The 23,065-nt window shown below is 40.0% G+C and overlaps 1 protein-coding gene across 3 annotated transcripts in view; it reads right to left on the reverse strand.

The window, feature by feature from the left end:
• Positions 1–418: 418 nt before the first annotated feature.
• The window catches only part of DHX40 (DEAH-box helicase 40), a 45,438-nt gene continuing 22,791 nt past the window's right edge, over positions 419–23,065 (reverse strand). For all 3 annotated transcript variants that reach the window (XM_037993002.2, XM_037993005.2, XM_037993004.2), the window contains 7 exons: positions 21,747–21,904; positions 10,136–10,250; positions 9,513–9,621; positions 6,411–6,505; positions 3,244–3,313; positions 2,754–2,982; positions 419–1,720 (listed from right to left, as the gene is read on the reverse strand). In XM_037993002.2, coding sequence (XP_037848930.1) covers positions 1,581–1,720; positions 2,754–2,982; positions 3,244–3,313; positions 6,411–6,505; positions 9,513–9,621; positions 10,136–10,250; positions 21,747–21,904 — 916 coding nt within the window. In that variant the 3' untranslated portion in view covers positions 419–1,580. The remainder of the gene's footprint in view (positions 1,721–2,753; positions 2,983–3,243; positions 3,314–6,410; positions 6,506–9,512; positions 9,622–10,135; positions 10,251–21,746; positions 21,905–23,065) is intronic.

Consider the following 23,065-nt stretch of genomic DNA (forward strand, 5'->3'; position numbering starts at 1 on the left):
ATTTGAGTGTGATGTGTAGATTCAGAATGTTTGCTTAATATTTACTAAACTAGAAGAGCTTTCATTCCAAGAATCCACACACACTCCCACCACGTCTAAGGAAACGCCCTTATACAATACACCTGAGAAGAGAGACTGACAGAACTAAATGATTAATATGTGCTAATAACAGTGTCTAGAGCACTAAAAATAAAAATGAACAAATTAAAACACTGGAAAGGTTTGGAGAAACCATCATCACTCACCTTACTTTAGGGACAAATACATGAATTTGGGTCCTTGTGATTTTTGATAAAGATTTCAAGTTTCGATTATTGAACATAAAACTAGATTCCAAAGGAAATAACTAGAAGAGTTATTGATAAATTTAGATTCTTAACTTTTACACAAAATATCTAAAAACACACATTATACTGTCTTTTGAATTTTAATGACACTAATAGCTTTATTTAACAAACATTGAGTGACTACTATGTGCAAAGCACTATGCTAGGTGCATGAAAGATACAAAGATGAAAATAGACAGTCCCTGCCCACGAGGAGCGTATAATCTAGTGAGGGAGACAAATACACAAATAACTAGAATACAAGGCAGTAAACAAGAGTGGGCAAGTGCTGAGTGTGGCCTGAGTGTGATACTAACTAGCCTCAAGGTTCCAATTTGAAACATGATGAAATAGTGTTGCCTGCTTTGAAAATCCCATCCCAAGTTTGGCATAATGGAAGTTAAATGGCCCTTCCCAAGCAGGTGGAAATAACAGAGTAGGCCAGGTGGAGGGGCTGCTTGAAAGTACTATCACACCTACATACATGGTGCTGATATAAGTACGTAGGTACAGCTAAAAAAGAACTTATATGTGTATATATATATATATATATCATCTGTCCTTTGGTTAATGGCTATAGCTACTGTTTTAAACAATATACTTTGATATAAAAAGGAATTTGTATAATCCCAGAAAAATCAATTTAAGGATTAATATTAATTCAAGAAAGAATCCTGCCATAGGCAATTTTATTTACTAACTGATTAAGTCTTTTCTCTAAGTATCTATAAAGCTCTGTAGCAATTAAATGGTTAGACATCTAAGTATTGCTGAGTAGAAACCTCTTATGTTCAGCCTTCTGAAAGAAATGGTCACATACCTGATATATAGCACTATTCTAACAGCAACAAGAAGGCCTTAAAGAGATTTTAAGGAAAATAATTTTTAATGCTTCAATGCAAATGGAGTACACGCTGATTAAATACAACTCAATGTTCTTTGAAAACATCTCAATGACAGCGTTTGATACCAGTTAAGGCCAGCAAAACTGTACTGAGGAAAATATTACATGTACTGTCTTTCATTGGTTTCATGTATCATTCCTTATGACTATGGCAACCCAATCTTTTCTTTGACAATTGCATTTATGGGAACTGATGAGCTTTGATTTATGAGCTTTGATTTCCTTTAGTTCATAGGCCAATAACAAGTGCTGACCACTTCCTCTTGGTAGTGCTGTCTGAAATAACTGGCAAAGTAGAAGCACATTTCCTGGCTGCTTTTTCTACTTCCTGAATTGGAGGATTCACCACTTTAGCCTGTTTCCTTCCGTGTGTCACTGTGGTCCTGGGTCCTCTGCTGCTTTCTCTCAAGGAAACGAGCCCGTGCATCAGATATGGATTTGTCATCATTTCTTCTTTGCATTTTCTTTAAGACGTCTTTTGATATTCCATCTGAAAACATTATAAATTAATCCAATAAAACTTAGCTTTGAGAATCAGTACTAGAAATGTTAAAAGAAAGAGAAGCCCTGATTTTTCAATGTTAACAAAGTAAAAAGAATAAAGAGAAAATTAAATTTTGCCCTTTCAAAAGCAATGTAGTCTACGGTTACAAAATTAAGAGCACCAAGGTCAATGAGTCAGAAAAACTGACCCTAATTCAAGCATGTGGCACAGTGTTATAATACTGTAATACAACACCTAGTGGCTAACATTTCTAAAGACTTTTCTATGATTTCTTGGGCAAAACTCTTCACCATTCTATTTTTCAGTGATGTCAAATAAAGAAAATACAACATGCTTCATGATTCAACCTCAAAAAGCTTTACTAAAAAGTTTTCTGTATATGTGAGCTGATAAACTTTCTGTCCTATTTCAGTACCACAACTATTTATGCCTCCCAACTAGGGTCCTAATATTTCATAGAAAAAGCCCCTTGGATATACAAAATTAGCCAGGCATGGTGGCGCATGCCTGTAATCCAGCTACTCAGGAGGCTGCGGCAGGAGAATAGCTTGAACTGGGAGGCGGAGGCTGCAGTGAGCCAAAATCGTGTGTCTCAAAGAAGAAAAAGAAAGACGAGAGAGAGAGTGCCCCTTGAAAACAAAGGGAATTCTGAGTTAATAATGCACAAATCATATATATAGATGTGTATATGTGTGTGTGTGTATATATATATTTTTTAGAGATAGTGCCTCACTCTGTCACCCCCAGGCTGGAGTGCACTGGTGAAATGACAGTTCACTGCAGCCTCAAACTCCTGGGTTCAAGCGATCTTCCTGCTTCAGCCTCCCAAGTCACTGGGACTATAGGTGCACACCAACATGCCTGGCTAATTTTCTTTTTTTTTTTTTTTTTTTGATAGAGATGGGGTCTCACCACATTGCCCAGGTCGGTCACAACATTTTTATAAACAAAAATAGTAAAGTACTACTAGGAAGCAGTATGGCATAGTGCTTAAAAATAGAACAAATGATTTACTCACCCTTTAGCTGCTTTACATTTTCCTTATTTGTCCATCTCCTTCTTGCATCTTCTCTCACTTCACGTCGGGCCACACTGCTCAAATCATGTGCATTAAACTCATGCAACTTGGGTAACAAGTCTCTTACCCATTCATAACGGATTGGGCATACAATTCTTGCGTAGACTTTGGTGGTAACCAATACCTCATGAAAAATGATCCATTCAAGTTTGGTTTCCTGTTCATGAAGCTATACAAAACATTTCTTTTAAGGATGATAACTCAATAACCTGCCCTATTCCACATTAGACCAACCAGATAGTCCAAACCCTTCTCAATTAATTCCTATCTTCTTCAATCAGGAGGCATGGGCCAACCAATACCCTTATAGATCTATGTAATATAGATATATGTACGTTTAACCCCAAAGTGAAAAGTAGAAGACATTTGTATATTACTTATTTCTACAACTTTACAAATTTCTTCCCTTTATTAAAAATGAACTACTTACTGCTGAGGAAGGATGAATGTGAACTGGGCTTCCACGCCCATCCATTGTGCAAAATGTTCTCCCAACAGATCTATAAACAGAAAAACAAAATGATAAAGACTACAACAGTAAAGCAATGAAGTAAATGAAGCATTACATTCAGCAATGAACAATTACAGTATGTTCTATTATGAAGAGCATTATAAGCAGAGGCTTACATTTATTCAACTGTCACTACAACCTCTGTACCAATTCATCTTAAATTAATTATACAAGTTAAACAGTCACTACAATTAGGTATAAGGAATCAGTAGTAATATTAACAATAATCTGTGAGCTTTGAGAGCCAGGAACTTTATTAAAAGGTCAAAACTGAAACTCAAATAAATTAGCTAGACTTCTCAAGATCATCAGCGCTAACGCATGGTAAAACCAAGTCCTAAACGGTTCTTCTGACTTAAATACGGTTTATGTTATATTATGCTGCATCTCTTTTTAAAGGGATGATTTTTCACTACTCTAGAACTTGACAATTAGTTAATCTATCATTTTTCTAATTCATGCCCTTATTTTCGTCTACATTTCCCTACCTATTATTCCAAAAAACTTGTCAAAATAATAACCCTAGTTCGTCATAATTTATTTCCTATAATACTTTGTATGTACTCATAGTATAACCCAGATCAGACTGCATTGTAATTATTCACTTACATATCTGTACCCTCCATTAGACTCAGGTATCATCAAGAATGATGTAAGGACTCATGTTACTCTACCTTTCTATTTTTAGTACCTGCCCAGTGTTTGGCATACAGCAGGTAATCAAGACATACCATATTTTTAAAAGTGTGAAACAATCGGAATTTACAGAAAAGGTGCAAGTAAAAAAACCTTTTTTTTTGTTGTTGAGGCGGAGTCTCGCTCTGTCGCCCAGGCTAGAGTACAACAGCACGATCTGGGCTCACTGCAAGCTCTACCTCCCAGGTTCACCCCATTATCCTGCCTCAGCCTCCCGAGCAGCTGGGAATACAGGCACCCGCTACCACGCCCAGCTAATTTTTTGTGTATTTTTAGTGGAGACGAGGTTTCACCACGTTAGCCAGGGTGGTCTCAATCTCCTGATCTTGTGATCCAGCCACCTCGGCCTCCCAAAGTGCTGGGATTATAGGCGTGAGCCACCGTGCCCGACCAAAAAAATAATTTTTACCTGAATCATTTGACAGTAAGCTGCCAATCTAATACCCCATCATCCCCAAATACTTGAGTGTGCACTTCCTACAATCAACAATCAAGAACATGGCCGGGCGCAGTGGCTCACGCCTGTAATCCCTGCACTTTGGGAGGCCGAGGCGGGCGGATCACGAGGTCAGGAGATCGAGACCATCCTGGCTAACACGGTGAAACCCCGTCTCTACTAAAATACAAAAAAAAAAATTAGCCGGGCGCGGTGGCAGGCGCCTGTAGTCCCAGCTACTCGGGAGGCTGAGGCAGGAGAATGGCGCGAACCCGGGAGGCGGAGCTTGCAGTGAGCCGAGATGGTGCCACTGCACTCCAGCCTGGGCAACAGAGTGAAGACTCCGCCTCAAAAAAAAAAAAAAAAAAAAAAAAAAAAAAAAAAAAAAAATCAAGAACATTCTCTGACATGACTATAAGCATCAAAACCAGAAAATTAACACTGATACATTACTAACATCTAATCCTCAGACCCCACTGACATTTCACTGAATGTCTTAATATCCTTTATAGCAAAAGGATGTAATTCAGAAGCATACATTGCCTTTATTTTTCATTTCCCTTTGGTCTCCTTCATTCTGGAATACTTCCTCAGTCTTTGACTTTCATGATCTTGGCACCCTTAAAGATGTCAAGGCTAGTTACTGTGTGGTATGTCACTCAATTTGAGTTTGTCTGTTTCAGGATGATTAGATTCAGGTTATGCATCTTTAGCAGGAATATCACAGACATAATGCTGTGTTTTTCTCATTGTATCTTATCAGGAAGAACATGATTTTGATTTACTTCATTATGTTCACTTTGATTGCTTGATTTAGGTAGCATATGCCAGGATTCTCCACTGTAAAGTTACTTTTTGCTTTTGTAATTAACAAAAATTTTATGGAGAGGTGCTTGTAAACAATTCCATTTCTCATTAAACTTTTACTCCTTTATTTATACCATGATAGACATACGATTTCACATTTTATTAAGTCCATAATAATCCACTATTATCATTACTTATTTTGATGCTTAAAGTGTCTCATATTTGATCACTTGGGGCCTCTTCATGCTGGCTCCTATGTTCTTCTGACATAGCCTCAACCTTTGGTAATCACTTCTTTACTTGCTGGCAAAATAATATGTTCTGGGCTCATCTTGGATTTTCCCAGCCCCATTTCTCCAAAGACCCCTGATTCCTTTAAGTGGCAGATGGATGTCCCAAGTCAAGATCTGAGCACTACATCTATTCATTGTTATTATCTCAGAGCTAGAGCATATACACATATAAATATTTACATACATACAAATACACATATATACACCCACTAACATCTATTTTTATTCTAGTGTCCGTCCATGCATCCATCTATAATGAAACCCATAACTTCATAATGATACTCTGCAATTTCAATCCAACAGCACAGAGATCATTCCTATTTTCTCACTTTCGGTATTTCTAACTCCCTTCACCATTATCACTTACAGAGTTATGTGATCAATTCCTCTGTATTTAATGAATCTCCGTCACCATCACTGTTACCCTTTATCTATAAAGATGCCTTCCTCACTACACTCAGACTGATGCCCCAAACCAAATAACCCCTCCCTACCCTTGCTCAAGCCCTAACACTCCATGCCAAGCTACCCTTCCTCAGGGATGCTATGCTCAACCTACTTGGCTTTCACACTGTAGACAGGGCCACCCCTCTGTAAGAAAACTCTTGTTACTTGCCTTAAGTGAACATAACCCATGCTGGACAGCCACCCTACAAACATACCCCTCCTACCCTACTTGAGCTCTAATACTACATTCTGAGCCACTGCAGCTGTCCCTGGTCATTGTAATTCACATCATAATCATCACAGAGCTTAAATCAAATCTTCAATGTTTAATATTAAATAGTCCAATATTATAGTTAGTCAAATACAGTATTATATCTTGATCCATCTCTCAAGTCCTTATTGCTTACCTTCGAGCTACATTTTTGAAATAGCCTGCACAAAGACACCTTCGTAGTACTTCATGTTTAGGGCCTTCAAAGGTCTCTCTTGGGAAATCACTTTGCTGTAAAAAGAATATATAGAGTGGTAAATCTCACAGTACAATTTGAAATAACCTTTTATTTTGAAAAACCCCCATTTCTAAAGACCTCTGTTTCTGGCCAACATAGATTAAGAGAGACCAGATTTACCCTTACACCTAAAACCAAAAAAATGGACAAAACATATGAAATAATGATTTCCAAAACACTGTAATATCAGGCAATAAAGGACAGAGACAGGAAATAAATGCAGTACGCCCAACAACTGCCTCAACTTCAGCCTTAAAAAAGACTGCAGACCAAGATACAGGGAAGTGAAGCCCAAATGGAACTCAGAGAACTCCCTGGGTTAGGGAGACAAAGCTGGGAGTCCAGGAAGACCAACATGGCTAGAATTCACAGGCCAAGAGTTCAGGAGAGAAGTGTACAAAGACACAACTCCAGAGAGATGCAGAAGGTCCTCCTCAAGTGTTGAGCTGAATAGTGATTAGCACATGAATGTGAGGAAACTACCAGCCCAAGAAAAGAACCACTTCAAAGGATAAGAAGTAAGGGCATGGTGTTTTCACAGGGCTAGTAATGGTGCCTGTTCCTATAAGCCACATGAAAATACTACACCACAATAATTCATGTGATGTTAGGAAGAGTACTCAGATGGGCCTTGCCTCAGTAGAGGGGAATAACTAGCACTGCACTTAGCACTGCTCTGATTCCACCTAACAAATCATGCAAGCAAGACCCAAAAAGAAAGATCAAAGACCATTTTCAAATAACTAGAACACAAAAATATCCAGCACCCAACAAGGTGAAATTCACAATGTTTGGCATCCGCTGAAAAATTATCAGGTATGATGTAAAGCAAAAAAGCACAATCCATAATGAGAACATCAATCAAAATCAACCTAGAACTGACACAGATTTAATTATATTTTATTATAATTTTCTGTATAGCTGGATTACGTATGTTCAAAAAGTAGAGACCTGAAAAATGTAAAAATTTAAAGACTGAAATCCAACATCTGGAGATGAAAATACAATACCTGAGATGACAAATATACTAGATGGGATTAATGGCAGATTAGACTAGACACTGCAGGAGAAAAGATAATGAACTTGAAGACAAGGCAAACAGAAAACATTCACAACGAAACAGAGAAAGTATAATAGTGGTTTCCAGAGATTGGAGAAAGAAGATAATGGGTAGGTTTTTTTGTTTTTGAGTCAAGGTCTTACTCTGTCACCCAAGCCGGAGTGAAGTTCTGTGATCACAGCTCACTGTAGCCTGGATCTCCTAGGCTCAAGCAATCCTCTACCACAGCCTACTGAGTAGCTGAGACTACAGGTGTGTGACACAACCCCTGGCCAATTTTTTTTTTTTTTTTTTTTTTTTAGTAGAGACAAAGTCTGGCTGTGTTGCCCAGGCTGGTCTCAAACTTGCTGGGCTCAAGTGATCCCCCCACCTCGGCTTCCCAAAGTGCTAGAATTACAGGCGTGAGCTACCATGCCCTGTCTGGAATGGGGACTTATTGTTGAATGGTTATGGAGTTTTATTATAGTATGGGATGATAAAAAAAGTTCTGGAGATGGAGAAGTGGTAAGGGTTGCACAACATTGTGAATGTTTTAAGTGTACACTGACCTGTACACATAAAAACAGTAAAAAAAAATTTTTTTTTTGAGACAGGGTGTTGCTCTGTTGCCCAGGCTAGAGTGTGGTGGCATCATACCTCACTGCAACCTCGAACTCCTGGGCTCAAGTGATCCTTCTGCCTCAGCCTCATGAGTAGCCAACACTACAGGTGTGTGCCAACATAACCAGCTAATTATTTTAATTTTTTGTAGAGACAGATCTCACTGTTTTTCAGGCTGGTCTTGAACTCCTGGCCTCAAGTAGTCCTCCCACTTTGGCCTCCCAAAGCATTGGGATTACAGGGGTGAATCACCAATGCCCAGTAGAGGTAAATTTTATATTAAATATTTTACCAAAATAAGATATGTAAATTGAAAAACTAATAATCATGAGGAATAAAAGATGCCAGACAAAAAAAGAGCATATACTGTTTGATTCCATTTATGTAAGATGCTAGAAAACGCAAACTTATATACAGTAAGTCCTCAATGTCAATAAGTTCTTAAAAATTGTAAAGTTAAGCAAAATTTTTAAGATTTTTTTTTTCTCATCAGTGTTAAAACAATGGTGAATAAAGCAATATTTTTCTAGGGCCTGCTGTATATCATTTTGCTTAAAGTCACGGTTTCCAAGAAACTACTGATGACATTAAGTGAGGACTTACTGGATAATGACAGAAAGCAGATCAGTGGTTACCTGAGTAGGTGAGGCAGGAGGGCCTGCTAGGTGAGACAATGGATTATGAAAGGGAATGAGGCCAGGTGCAGCGGCTTATGCCCATAATCCTAGCACTTTGGGAGGCCAAGGCAGGTGGATCACTTGATGTCAGGAGTTCGTTGAGACCAGCCTGGCCAACATGGCAAAACCCCATCTCTACCAAAACTACAAAAATTAGCTGGGCATGGTGATGCAAGCCTGTAATCCCAGCTACTTGGGAGGCTGAGGCAGGAGAATTGTTTAAACCTAGGAGGCAGAGATTGCAGTGAGCCAAGATCATGCCACTGCACTTCAGCCTAGGTGACACACTGAGACTCGGCCTCAAAAAAGAAAAAAAGGGAGGGAATGAGAAAACTGGAAGATGATGGATATGTCCCATTATCTTGATAACTGTTTTATGCAAATGTCAAAACTCATCAAAGTGTGTATCTTAAATATGTGTAGGTTATTGTACGTCAATTATATATCAGGAAAGCAATTTTTAAATATCTTCATTTCTGCACATACAATTCTTTTATTACTACTAGAAATCTTTCATGGGGTCAGGGAGATGGCTGTACATAGAAACAAATAGAAAGGAAGGGTGGTAGAATAGAAAGGGTGCTAACGTACATCAATGAAAATTCAATATGAAATATTTAGGTCCAAAATGCTATTCAAGAAAAAAAAAATTACGGCAATCACCTGTTTAAGCTTCCTGATTAGTTCTCGAAGTTGAGCTTCCACACGAAATGCAGAAAATAAGCACCTCCAATGAATCCAGTGTTTTTGGCACCATGAAGCTGGAGCTCCACTGCAAAACAAAAAACTGGTATCTTTAAAATATCTTCTCTAAGTAAAAGACAATCTAAAATTCTCATTTCTATTACAAAAGTGGAAACCCATAAACAACTGTCAGTTCCTTCGGGAGACCTGTCCAAGTACTAAAAAAAATTTTAGGAAATTTGAAAACCATAATTAAATTAATGAGGGTGCCCCTGACTAAATTAATAATTTGTAAATGAATTTCTTTACTTATATATGCAATAGCAAATATTCAATCATTTTTTAATGTGGACTACCTATATAGAAGCAAATTCTATAAGGTCATTTTCAGGAAAGGTTTGAGGAGAAAAGAAGATAATCAATATTATATAATAAATGCCTACTAAGCAACAGTCATCTGACATAGATAACTTCACTGAAATTCAAAATACCTTGAAGTCAATATCATCTTCACTGAACTTTAGTGTCACAAGCCACATAGGTACATATTGGAACCATACATCAAACTGACATTTTCCAGGACAAAGGACTACCTTACATACCTTGATTTGCATTGTTCAAAGATGACAGCTAAAGTTGCAAAGTCATTAAATCCTCCAGCTTTAGCTGCCAATTCTCGATGTCTCTGTTCTGCTTCCTTCTGGTACTCTGGATCAACTAAAAGAATTGGAGAGGCAATTCAGTTATACTTTACAGTAAGTGCCGACAATCACTTTGTTTTCAAAAACTTATTAAAATCTGCCTCATCCTCTAGGGTGAAGTAAGGTAGAACTATATTAACTCTTCTTAACTCCTCTTGGGAAGCTCTAATTTCTCCCACAATTCCTTTTTTTCTTTTAATATCACTTTGGAGATTTTACCTGAATGACAATATTATTTCTCCCAATCTATTTGTCTTTTTAAAATAGTATTTGTAATTTACTTTTTAAATTAGTTTTGTTATAAGAGTAATCCATGCTTACAGTTAAAAAAAAGAAATGTAATGGTATAAAAAAAAATTATGTGAAAGTTCAATGTTCCCCAGTCACACTATCCATAACACAATCTTCAAGGCTAACTACTGTTCATTATTTAGTGTGTGTACTTCCAGGTAATTTCTATGTATATACAAGCATATGTACATAGTGTTTCATTTTTCTATAAATGGAATATATAATCTGAAAATGTTTATTCATTTAATAACAGCTCCATTATCAGTACATATAGAATTATTCATTCTCAAAAATAGCAATATAGGGTCAGGTGTGGTAGCTCACGCCTGTAATCCCAGCAATTTGAAAGGCCAAGGCAAGTGGATCAGTTGAGCCCAGGAGGTCAAGACAAGTCTAGGCAACAAAGCAAGATCCTGTCTCTACAAAAACTACAAAAATTAGCCAGGCATGGTGATGCACGCCTGTAGTCCCAGCTACTCAGGAGGCTGAGGTGGGAGGATCACTTGAGCCTAGGAGGTTGAGGCTACAGTGAGCTGTAATCACATCACTGCACTTTGGCCTGGGTAACAGAGTGAAACCTTGTCTAAAGAAAAAAAAATGATACAGTATTCCCCAGGAGTATGGGGAACATAACACAATTTAACCAGTTCTTATTTATCCAATTCCCAATTGTGGGCAATTAGACATGATCTCCATATATGCAGAACTGACCTACTACGAACATTTTCTTTTTTAATGTAATATTGAAGTATAACATGCATACAGAAAATTACACAGGACATAAGTGTGTAGCTCAATATTCACAAACATAACATACCAATGTACCCAGATCAACAAACAGTATCACTGCCATCTCAACAGCCCCCCTTTATGCCCTCCTTCGAGTAACTACCCATTCCCTTCCACAAGAGTAACTATATCCTGACTTCTAATCCTACAGATGGATTTTGCCCATTTTTAACCTTTGTATAAATGAATCATATAATATGTACTTGATATGTCTGTTTTCTCTTGCTCAACATTATATTTTTGAGATTTATCTGTTACTGACTTTGATACCACTTCCCCTGACCCCATTCAGGACTGATGTGCTCTCTGATTGCCCAAATTCCCCATATAGCACTTTATCCAGGGCTAATCTTTCAGAGTCCCATTTTTTCAAAACTGCATAGGGACCCTTCCTTCGATCTAACACGTCACATCACAATTCCTATTCCCTATACTTATCACAGCTAGATTTAGCAGAGGCACAATGTTGCCTGATTCCAGGGAGCAGCACTTACTATAAAATACAATGTGAATCTGCAAAGCAGCAGTTCCTGTTACTAGGAGGAAAGCAATTTGATTAAAGAAAACACTGATGAAGGTATAAAGTCTTCTATCTCATGCTTTAAGTAGCTTCCAACTATGTTACCTAGGTAACAACTGAATGAAGCAGCTAGAAACAATTAAAAAAAAAAAAAAGAATATGATTTATCTCAGACCATACAAATGACCCTGGTAAGGAAAATATATAAATGATTATTAATCTCCATTTCTTGAACTGCTCAGGGATACTAATTTTGTTTTTTGGGTTTTTTGTTTGTTTATTTTGTTTCGTTTTTTGAGACAGAGTCTCACTATGTTGCCCAGGCTGGAGTGCAGTGGTGCAATCTTGGCTCACTGCAACATCCACCTCCCAAGTTCAAGCAACTCTCCTGTCTCAGCCTCCCAAGCAGCTGGGACTACAGACACACACCACCACACCCAAATAATTTTTAAATTTTTTAGTAGAGATGGGGTTTCACAATATTGGCCAGGTTGGCCTTGAACTCCTGACCTCAGGTGATTCGCCCACCCCAGCCTCCCAGAATGCTGGGATTACAGGCTTGAGCCAACACGCCAGCCAGGGATACTAATTTTTAACCCAAAATATTTCATTTCAAGCACCTAACTGCCATCCCCCAGAAGATATCATGCCAAAAATCAAACTGCACTAGACTCCAGCATCAACCCCATCCTGGCTCTCAACACTAGGAGGCAAGCCTACCTATGAGTCAGCGCCTCCTGGAATCCCTAGAATCACGGCACCATGCAGTCTGTGTTTGCATGCATTTTTGATAAATTTAACTTTTCATAATAGATTTGTATATATTTTATGGTAGTAAATTATAAAATAGACTAGTACTGGAATAGGAATTAAAAGAAATTAAAAACTGTATAAGCAAAAACTCAGTTGTATGTAAGAAAACCTACTTCCCCCTGAGGAAGAGAAAGAGATGGAGTCCTTTAAAATTAACTGATTGTTTTTCTCTCTGTGGCTTATGGGAGTGAGCCTTATCTCTCCCATTCCCAGGCATTGTGAAGACTCCGTTTCTCCAGCTGTGCAGCTGTAAGGTCACTAGACAGATAATCTCAAGTCGTAAAACATGTTGTTCCTTGAACCAAGAAATAAAGTAATGCATGTCTTAATTAAATAACTGTCTTTGTTTCTCGCTTCTATAATATGCCTCCCCCTGCACAGATCTCCCCCCACCCCACGAAATGCTTAAAAGGTAGCTTGACTCTTTGTTCCGGGCTCAGTCCTTTGGATGTTAATCCAACTGAGTTGGTGCACCTAAATAATTAAGTAAGTCCTCCTCAACCCCTCAGTCTCTCTGATTCCTTAATTATCCCGCAGCATTTCCTACACATATTTTATGTTTTCATGACATATGTTTTCTTAATTTTTTTGATATTTCCAGGCTATGGAGTTCATCTGTGAGTTTTTTCAAAGTGTCACAAATCTCTGAAAACTTTTCCAATATATTTATTGAAAAAACTGGCCGGGCACGTGGCTCACACTTGTAATCCCAGCACTTTGGGAGGCCAAGGCAGGAGGATCATCTGAGGTTGGAAGTTCGAGACCAGCCTGACCAACATGGAGAAACCACATCTCTACTAAAAATACAAAATTAGCCGGGCATGGTGGTGCATGTCTGTAATCTCAGCTACTCGGGAGGCTGACGCAGGAGAATCACCTGAACCTGGGAGGCGGAGGTTGCAGTGAGTTGAGATTGTGCCATTGCACTCCAACCTGGGCAACAAGAGCGAAATTCTGTCTCAAAAAAAAAAAAGAAAGAAAAAATCTACAAATAAGTAAACCTCCACAGTTCAAACCTGTGTGTTCAAGGGTCAACTGTATTGGGAATGGTAGTGTGACGAGTTAGGTAAAACTTATTTTCCAGAGAGACATCTATTAAACTAATCAAAATTACCAAAGACAATCATTCAAAGTCTCTGGAGATTGATTAAAAAGCTTAAGACAAGCCTAATCTATGGAATTCGGTAAGGACAGTAGGAAGAAGGCCCCACTCTCCACAGCTGTGTGTGTGGAAGGGCTATGCAAGAGCCTTCAGGGCAGCCTGAAAGTGGCAACTTTTCCCTGACTCCTAAATGCTACTCGGTACGGAAGATCAAAGTGTAACAGCTAATGACAGCTTATGCAGTCCTCTATTCCCCACAGCTCTGTGTTGCAGAAGAGTTGTTCCACTGGATTCAGCAGCTCAGTGGTAGTTCCCACTACTCCCAGTTTCCTAGAGCTATTCCAGGTTTGTATGTTTGCAACCAGTGAACATCCAGAGATTGCATCTCACAAGGCTTTGTGCTGAGGAAGATGCAAAGTGAGCCGCAGTATCAGCTCCTAACTCCCCAACCCCAAGCTTCTGCTATTTAGGGAGGACCCAGATAGGATAGCCAGTGAATAACAGGGCCCCATTACCACCACCACCCTCTCCACCTCCTGCTTCATAGCACAGAGATTGTTTCCAGGAAAGGATGGGGAAAGGATTATCAAAGACTGGCAATATCTTGCCCCTGCCGAGGTGCCCAACTTTATTTGGATCAAGACTACGGAGCAATTTATGCCCTGGGCACTGTCAAAAACAACAGAGCCAGCAGCTAGCAATCAGTGGTGACTAACAACTTGCTGTGACACCAATAGAGACAGACCAGTCAAAAATTCAATGGAGAAATCGGTGAAGGAAAGAGAGACCTGCTAAGAGCATAGTCTTCCTGGTGAAGTTCTAGAAGGCTGTTCTCATGCCCAAAGCTGAGCCTTCTGAGAAGTAAATAGAGAAAGAACATCTGAGCCTCTACTCTTTAGCTGAACACAGTACAAATGTATCAGCTCTCTCAACCATGAATGTAGTCTCCGAACCACAAACACAGATTCAACAGTAAAAGGTGAAAACATCACTGGCTTAAATTAAAAGGCTTAGGTACAACCTCCGACGAATCACTGACTGACCACTGGAGTTGACAAGGACAAAAAACAAAATGAAAACTGCCATAAAAGGACTCAACAGTAGATTTGGGCTGGCAGAAGAAAGAATCCATGAATTAAAGTTTTTTTTTTTTAAATTTAAGACAAGGGGCTGGGCATGGTGGCTCACACCTGTAATCCCAACACTTTGGGACACCAAGGCAGGAGGATCACCTGAGGTCAGGAGTTTGAGACCAGCCTGGCCAACATGACGAAACCTCATCTCTACTAAAATTACAAAAATTAGCTGGGCATGGGGATGCAAGCCTGTAATCGCAGCTACTTGGGAGGCTGAGGAAGGAGAATTGCTTGAACCCGGGAGGCAGAGGTTGCAGTGAGCCAAAATCATGCCACTGCACTCCAGCCTGGGCGACACAGTGAGACTCTGTCTCAAAAAGACATGGGCAAAATATTTTAACAGACACATCACAAAGGAAGACAGATAAATGGCCAATAAGCACATGAAAAAGTGCCCAACATTATTAGTTCTCAGGAAAATGCAAATTAAAACCACAAGGAGGTACATAATAGAATGTGTAAAATAAAAGTGACTGGCAATACCAAATGTTTAGAAGGGTGTTTAGTGCAAGCTGTACGCTCAAACACTGCTGATGGGATTTTTAAATGGTACAACTATTTAGGGAAAAGGTTGGCAGTTTCTTAAAGGTTCACATATACCTACTCAATGGCACAGCAAATTTCTTTCTTAGGTAATTACCTTATCTAAGAGAAATGAAAATAAACACCTATAAAAGTTTTGTGCAAGAATGTTCAAAACAACTTTACTCAAAAATAGAACTAAACAAGAAACAATTCAAATGTCCATCAACAGGATAATGCACAACTGTATATTCATAAAGTGGAATACTAGTCAACAATAAAAACAATAAAGTATTCATACATACAACAGTATGAATAAACCTAACATACATTATGTTGACCAAAAGAAGTCACACACAAGAAAGGAGAGTGCATAATTCTATTTATATGAAGTTTTGGGCTGGGCACGGTGGCTCACACCTGTAATCCCAGCACTTTGGGAGGCTGAGGCCGACGCTGACGGATCACCTGAGGTCAGGAGTTCGAGACCAGCCTAGCCAACACAGCGAAACATTGTCTCTACTGAAAATACAAAAATTAGCCAGCCATGGTGTCGGGTGCCTGTAATCCCAGCTACTCGAGAGGCTGAGGCAGGACAACTGCTTGAACCCAGGAAGTGAAGGTTGCAGTGAGCCGAGATTGTACGACTGCACTCCAGCCTGGATGACAGAGCACGACTCTGTCTCAAAAAAAAAAAAAAAATCTATTTATATGAAGTTTCAGAAGAGGCAAACTAATCAGAAAAAAATAAGAAAAGTGTTTAACCAAAGGTAGGTAGAGTGATACCTGACTAAGAAGTGGCACTAAGGGAACTTGCTAGAATGATAAAAATGTTCTATATAGTGATAGGGCTTGGGTTATATGGGTATAAGCATTTTACAGAATTCACTGAATTATACACATAAAATTTATGCATTTCACTATATGCAAATTTTACCTAAAATTAACTGTAAACAAATATCAAACTGTAGTTACATAGGGTTGTTTTTCACAGTACTATAACTTACCATTTCTCAAACTACTTTCTGTAGATTCTAGGGAAAATGGACAATTTCAATATGGATACAATATTGTATTTTATATCTTGTATATATATATTGTACAGTAGTATTGTATCAAAGTTAAATTTCCAAACTTTAGGCTGTGCATAGTGGCTCATACCTGTAAACCCAGCACTTTGGGAGACCAAAGCAGGAGGACTGCTTGGGCCTAGGAGTTTGAGACCAACCTGGGCAACAAGACGAGACCTCATCTCTACAAAAAAAATTTAAAAAATTAGCCAGGCAGGGTAGCATATGCATGTGGTCCCAGCTACTAAGGAGGCTGAGGTGGGAGAATTGCTTGAGCCCAGGAGGTCAAGACTACAGTGAGCCATGATCCCACCACTGCACTCCCGCCTGAGCAACAGAGTGAGACTCTCTCTCAAACAAAACAAAACCATTTCTTAATTCTGATTAAGGTACTATGGTTAAATGAGAGATTGCCCTTGTTCTTGCCTAATATAGATGTAAACGTTTTGTGGTAAGGGAGCACAATGCTTCCAATTTATTCTTAAATGATTCAGAAAAAGAAAAAAATCCATTTATATATACATACATAGAGGGAGACAGAATAATAAAGCAAAGGGGGTAAAATGTTAAAAATTGCTGAAACTGCATAGCAGGTACAAAGGAATTCCTTTGTTATTCTTATTTGAAATTATATAAGAATAAATGTCACCCAAAAAAGGCTAACACCAAACTGATTTTATCTATTTAAATATTCCAACATGGAAAAAACATTTTTCTTTTTCTAGCCTTAAAAGACTATTAGAGTAGGTCACCTTAATCCAGCTTCTTGGTTTTACAAATGAAAAATGAAATCCAGAAAAGCTAGGGCCATGGTCAGATAATTAGGTAGTAGTGGAGCTAGACAGAACCCTGCACTCAATACTTCAATACTCTGTAATAGGGTTTGAAATATTTTAGCTTCTCTCTTTCTCTCTTTCTCTGTCTCTCTGTCTCTCTCTCTCTCTCTCTCTCTCTCTGTCTCTCTCTCTCTCTCTCTCCCCCCCCCCCCCCTTTCTCCCTCTCTCTCTCTTTCTTTTTGGGGATGGAGTCTCACTCTGTCAACCAGGCTGGAGTGCAGTGCCATGATCTCGGCTCACTGCAACCTCCGTCTCCTGGATTCAAGCAATTCTCCTGCCTCAGCCTCCCCAGTAGCTGGGAACACAGGTGCACGCCACGCCTGGCTAATTTTTATATTTTTAGTAGAGACAGGGTTTCACCATGTCAGCCAGGCTGGTGGTCTCAAACTCCTGACCTCAGGTGATCCACCTGCCTCAGCCTCCCAAAGTGCTGGGATTACAAGTGTGAGCCAGCACACCTGGCCTATTTTTTGATTTCTTATTAGAGATGGGGTTGCCCAGGCTGGCCCTGATTTTGTGGGCTCAAGCAATCATCCCACCTCAGTCTCCCAAGGAGCTGGGATACCACTGTGCCCACTGGTATTTTTAGCTCTGATACTACCTCATGAAAACCAGTTAATATTACTTATTTTTACACAGCATTGTTAGAACAAAAAATTGCAATTAGGAGTATTACTATTAGAACAAAAAATTGCAATTAGGAGTATTACTAGAATTAAAATTCTGACACTTCAGACTGCAACTGCTGGGTGCAATGGCTCATGCCTGTAATCCCAGCACTTTAAGAGGCCAAGGCTGGTGGGTCACTTGAGCTCAGGAGTTCAAGACCAGCCTGGGCAACAGAGTGAAACCCCATCTCTACAAAAATACAAAAAATTAGCCAGGCATAGTAGCAAGCACCTGTGGTCCCAGCTGCTCAGGAGGCTGAGGTGGGAGGATCACTTGAGCCTGGGAGGCAGAGGTTGCAATGAGCCAAGATCATGCCACTGCATTCCAGCCTGGGAAACACAGTGAGACCTTATCTCAATAAAATTTAAAAATGTTTTAAATTAAAAAAAAAAAAAAAGATTGCAATCTATTTGAAATAGTACACTGATTATTTTTATAGAATAATGTATCCTCCATTATAATCATGGCAATAATAAAATAATCCGGAACCGATACTTCCAGCCTACAAAGGGATAAAGCCAGTGAGCTAACATATTCTATTGTCTGCCTGCAGACAAGGTATACTGTTCACTTGGAAGCTCCTTGAAAGAAAAAATTATTCCACTGCATGAAAACAAATCTAACATATGTCAAATTAAATTGTGTCCTATACTGACATGCCAAGAAAAGAAAGAAGCAGAAGTTTAAAGACATGGAAACTTCAAAAGAATTCTCTAAGGATGCAAGGGCTAAACTACCTTTTCTTTTGATCCTACAAAAAAAAAAAAAAAAAAAAAGATTAGTATATTACTAATGTCCTATAAAAGCACTTCCTTTACTAATGAAAGGAAATTAACTCTCGGCCAGGAACATTATATATTCTTTGTGCCAAAAAACTAACTTAAAGGATAACAAAACATAAAACTTGTTTATCCGGGCTGGGCGTGGTGGCTCATGCCTGTAATCCCATGGCCGAGGTGGGCGGATCACCTGAGGTGAGGAGGTCGAGACCAGCCTGACCAACACGGTGAAACCCCATCTCTACTAAAAATACAAAAATTAGCCGGGCATGGTGGCGTATGCCTGTAATCCCAGCACTTGGGAGGCTGAGGCAGGAGACTCACTCGAACCTGGGAGGAGGAGGTTGCAGTGAGTTGATCACACCATTGCACTGCAGCCTGGGCAACAAGAGTGAAACTCCGTCTCAAAAACAACAACAAAACTTGTTTATCCTTAGTTTTCTGTCCTAGGACTAAGGCATGGTAAACCCTCAGCAAATGCTCAGTGAATTACTGGCAGTCTAAATAAATGAAGAGATATTCCATGTACATGGATAGGAAGACAATACTGTCAAGACGTCATTTCTTCGCAACTTGATTTTTTTTTTTTTTTTTTTTTTTTGAGACGGAGTCTCGCTCTGTCGCCAAGGCTGGAGTGCAGTGGCCTGATCTCAACTCACTGCAAGCTCCGCCTCCCGGGTTTACACCATTCTCCTGCCTCAGCCTCCCGAGTAGCTGGGACTACAGGCGCCCGCCACCTCGCCCAGCTAATTTTTTGTATTTTTTAGTAGAGACGGGGTTTCACCGTGTTAGCCAGGATGGTCTCGATCTCCTGACCTCGTGATCCACCCATCTCGGCCTCCCAAAGTGCTGGGATTACAGGCTTGAGCCACTGCGCCTGGCCCAACTTGATCTATCTTAATTACAACACAATCCCAATTAAAATCCCAGCAAGGGCCGGGCGCAGTGGCTCATGCCTGTAATCCCAGCACTTTGGGAGGCCGAGGAAGGCGGATCACAAGGTCAGGAGATTGAGACCATCCTGGCTAACACGGTGAAACCCCATCTCTACTAAAAATACAAAAACTTAGCCAGGCGTTGTGGCGGGCACCTGTAGTCCCAGCTACTCAGGAGGCTGAGGTGAGAGAATGGCATGAACCCAGGAGGCGGAGCTTGCAGTGAGCCCAGATCAGGCCACTGCACTCCAGCTTGGGCAACAGAGAGAGACTCTGTCTCAAAAAAAAAAAAAAAAAATCCCAGCAAGTTATTTTGTGAATTTCAATAGACTGAAGTTTATATGAAAAAGACCCAGAATGGCCTAAACAATTTTGAAGAGGAAGAACAAAACTTCAAGAGTTACTATAAAGCTCCAATAACCAAAAGAGTGTGGTATTGGTGGAAGAACAATCAGATAAATGGAACAAGATACAGAGCCCAGAAACAGACCCATATAAGCATCATCAGCTGATATTTAACAAAGAAGTGAAGGCATTTCAACAGAAAAAGGATAGTGTTTTGAACAAACGGTACCGCAACAACTGTACATCCAAATACTAAAAGACAATAGACGAGAAAATCTAGATGACTTTGGGTATGACAATGACTTTTTTAGAAACAACAATAAAGACACAATCTATGAAAGAAATAATTGATAAGGTATACTTCATCGAAAATAAAAACTTCTGCACTGCAAAACGCAATGTCAAAACAATTAGAAGATAAACCAGGCTGGGCGCGGTGGCTCATGCCTGTAATCCCAGCACTTTAGGAGGCCGAGGCGGGCAGATCACGAGGTCAGGAGATCGAGACCATCCTGGCTAACACGGTAAAACCCCGTCTCTACTAAAAATGCAAAAAATTAGCCGGGCGTGGCGGTGGGCACCTGTAGTCCCAGCTCCTTGGGAGGCTGAGGCAGGAGAATGGCATGAACCCGGGAGGCGGAGCTTGCAGTTAGCCGAGATCGCGTCACTGCACTCCAGCCTGGGCGACTGAGAGGAAAAAAAAAAAAAAAGAAGATAAACCACAGACTGAGAGAACATATTTACAAAAGATATATCTGTTAAAGAACTATTTAAAATATGCAAAGACCTCTTAACAATAAAAAAAAAACCCGGCTGGGCGTGCTGGCTCATGCCTGTAATCCCAGCACTTTGGGAGGCCAAGGTGGGCAGATCACCTGAGGTCAGGAGTTCGAGACCAGCCTGGCTAACATGAAGAAACTACGTCTTTACTAAAAATACAAAATTAGCCAGGCATAACGGCACATGCCTGTAATCCCAGCTAAAACCATATAGCACAAACAGTGATCCCTTTAATTAATAATAATGTGTCAATATTGGCTCACCAATTGCAACCTATGTGTCATACAAATGAAAGCTGTTAATAGGATAAATTGCTGTGGGAGGTTGAGGGGAAGAATATGAACCCTCTGTACTTTCTACTCAATTTTTCTGTAAACTTAAAAATTCTCTAAAAAATAAACTCCAAGGCCGGGCGTGGTGGCTCAAGCCTGTAATCCCAGCACTTTGGGAGGCCGAGACGGGCGGATCACGAAGTCAGGAGATCGAGACCATCCTGGCTAACACGGTGAAACCCCGTCTCTACTAAAAATACAAAAAACTAGCCGGGCGAGGTGGCGGGCGCCTGTCGTCCCAGCTACTTGGGAGGCTAAGACAGGAGAATGGCGTAAACCCGGGAGGCGGAGCTTGCAGTGAGCTGAGATCTGGCCACTGTACTCCAGCCTGGGCGGCAGAGCGAGACTCCGTCTCAAAAAAAAAATAAATTAATTAAAAAAAAATAATAAACTCTAGTAATTTTTTTAATTGTATTTTTCCTTTTTTAGTAGAGACAGGGTTTCACCATGTTGGTCATGCTGGTCTTCCAACTCCTGACCTCAAGCAATCCACCCTCCTTGCCCTCCCAAAGTGCTGGGATTACAGGCGTGAGCCACCGTGCCCAGCCAAGTTTATTAATTTTAAAAAACACAACTTAAAATAAACATCTTACCAGGTCTAATGAAGACGTTTTCCACAGACAACATTGCTGCTATTGGAAGTAGTAGATCTTCACAATCCAGGGAAGCAGCTTTTATTACTGCACATGTCAGATGTGGAGGCAAAGGAAACTCCACCATAGACAAACCCAATCTGGTGACATGGCCACTCCTTAATACAAAGAAAAAGTTTTTAAGTCTTTCTACATTGGGAGAGTGCAAATGTAACATTCATCATTCAGAATAAATCAAATATAATTTACATTACCTCCAATCACCTCCAGAAGTTCAATTTAATTTAAGAAAATTAGGCCAACCGTGGTGGCTCATGCCTATAATCCTAGCACTTTGGGAAGCTGAGGCAGGTGGATCACCTGAGGTCAGGAGTTTAAGACCAGCCTGGCCAACATGGCAAAACCCCATTTCTATTAAAAACACAAAAATTAGCTGGGTGTGGTGGCATGCACTTGTAGTCCCTGCTACTTGGGAGGCTTAGGCAGGAGAATCACTCAAACCTGGGAGGCAGGAGTTGCAGTGCGCTGAGATCGTGCCCCTGCACTCCAGCCTGAATGACAAAGCCAGACTCCTTCTCAAAAAACAAAAAACAAACAAACGAAAAAAAAAAAAACAAAAAAAATTAAATACTGTGGTTACTGCTAAGAGAAACATGAAGATAAATCCCTACTGTCAAAAGTTATAATACATCCAGTAAGCAATGAGGCAGAATAAACGAATATAATAAAAGATACAAACTTGTTACAAAAGCATAGAGGGGCCCAGTGCAGTGGCTGACACCAGTAATCCCAGCACTTTGGGAGGCTGAGGTAGGTGGATCACTTGAGGTCAGGAGTTCGAGACCAGCCTGACCAATATGGTGAAACCCTGTCTCTACCAAAATATAAAAAAGTTACCAGGACATGGTGGTGCACGCTTATAATCCCAGCTCCTTGGGACCTGAGGCAGGAGAATCGCTTGAACCTGGGAGGCGGAGACTGCAGTGAGCTGAGATTGTACCATCGTACTCCAGGCCAGCCTGGACGACAAGAGCAAAACTCTATCTCAAAAAAAAAAAAAAAAAAGAAAGAAAATGTCTTTGAAGACATGAGAGAATAATAATTGTATTTTTATTTTATTTTACCTTTTTTTTTTTTTTTTTTGGAGACAGAGTCTTGCTCTGTCCCTCAGGCTGGAGTGCAATGGCACAATCTCCTCAACTCACTGCAACCCCCACCTCCGAAGCTCAAGTGATCCTCCCACCTCAGCTTCCTGAGTAGCTGGGACTACTGGTGTGTGCCACCACAACCGTCTAATTTTTGTATTTTCAGTGGAGATG

The sequence above is a fragment of the Chlorocebus sabaeus genome, chromosome 16 (assembly GCF_047675955.1).
Source record: "Chlorocebus sabaeus isolate Y175 chromosome 16, mChlSab1.0.hap1, whole genome shotgun sequence".
In the NCBI taxonomy this organism is placed as follows: Eukaryota; Metazoa; Chordata; class Mammalia; order Primates; family Cercopithecidae; genus Chlorocebus; species Chlorocebus sabaeus.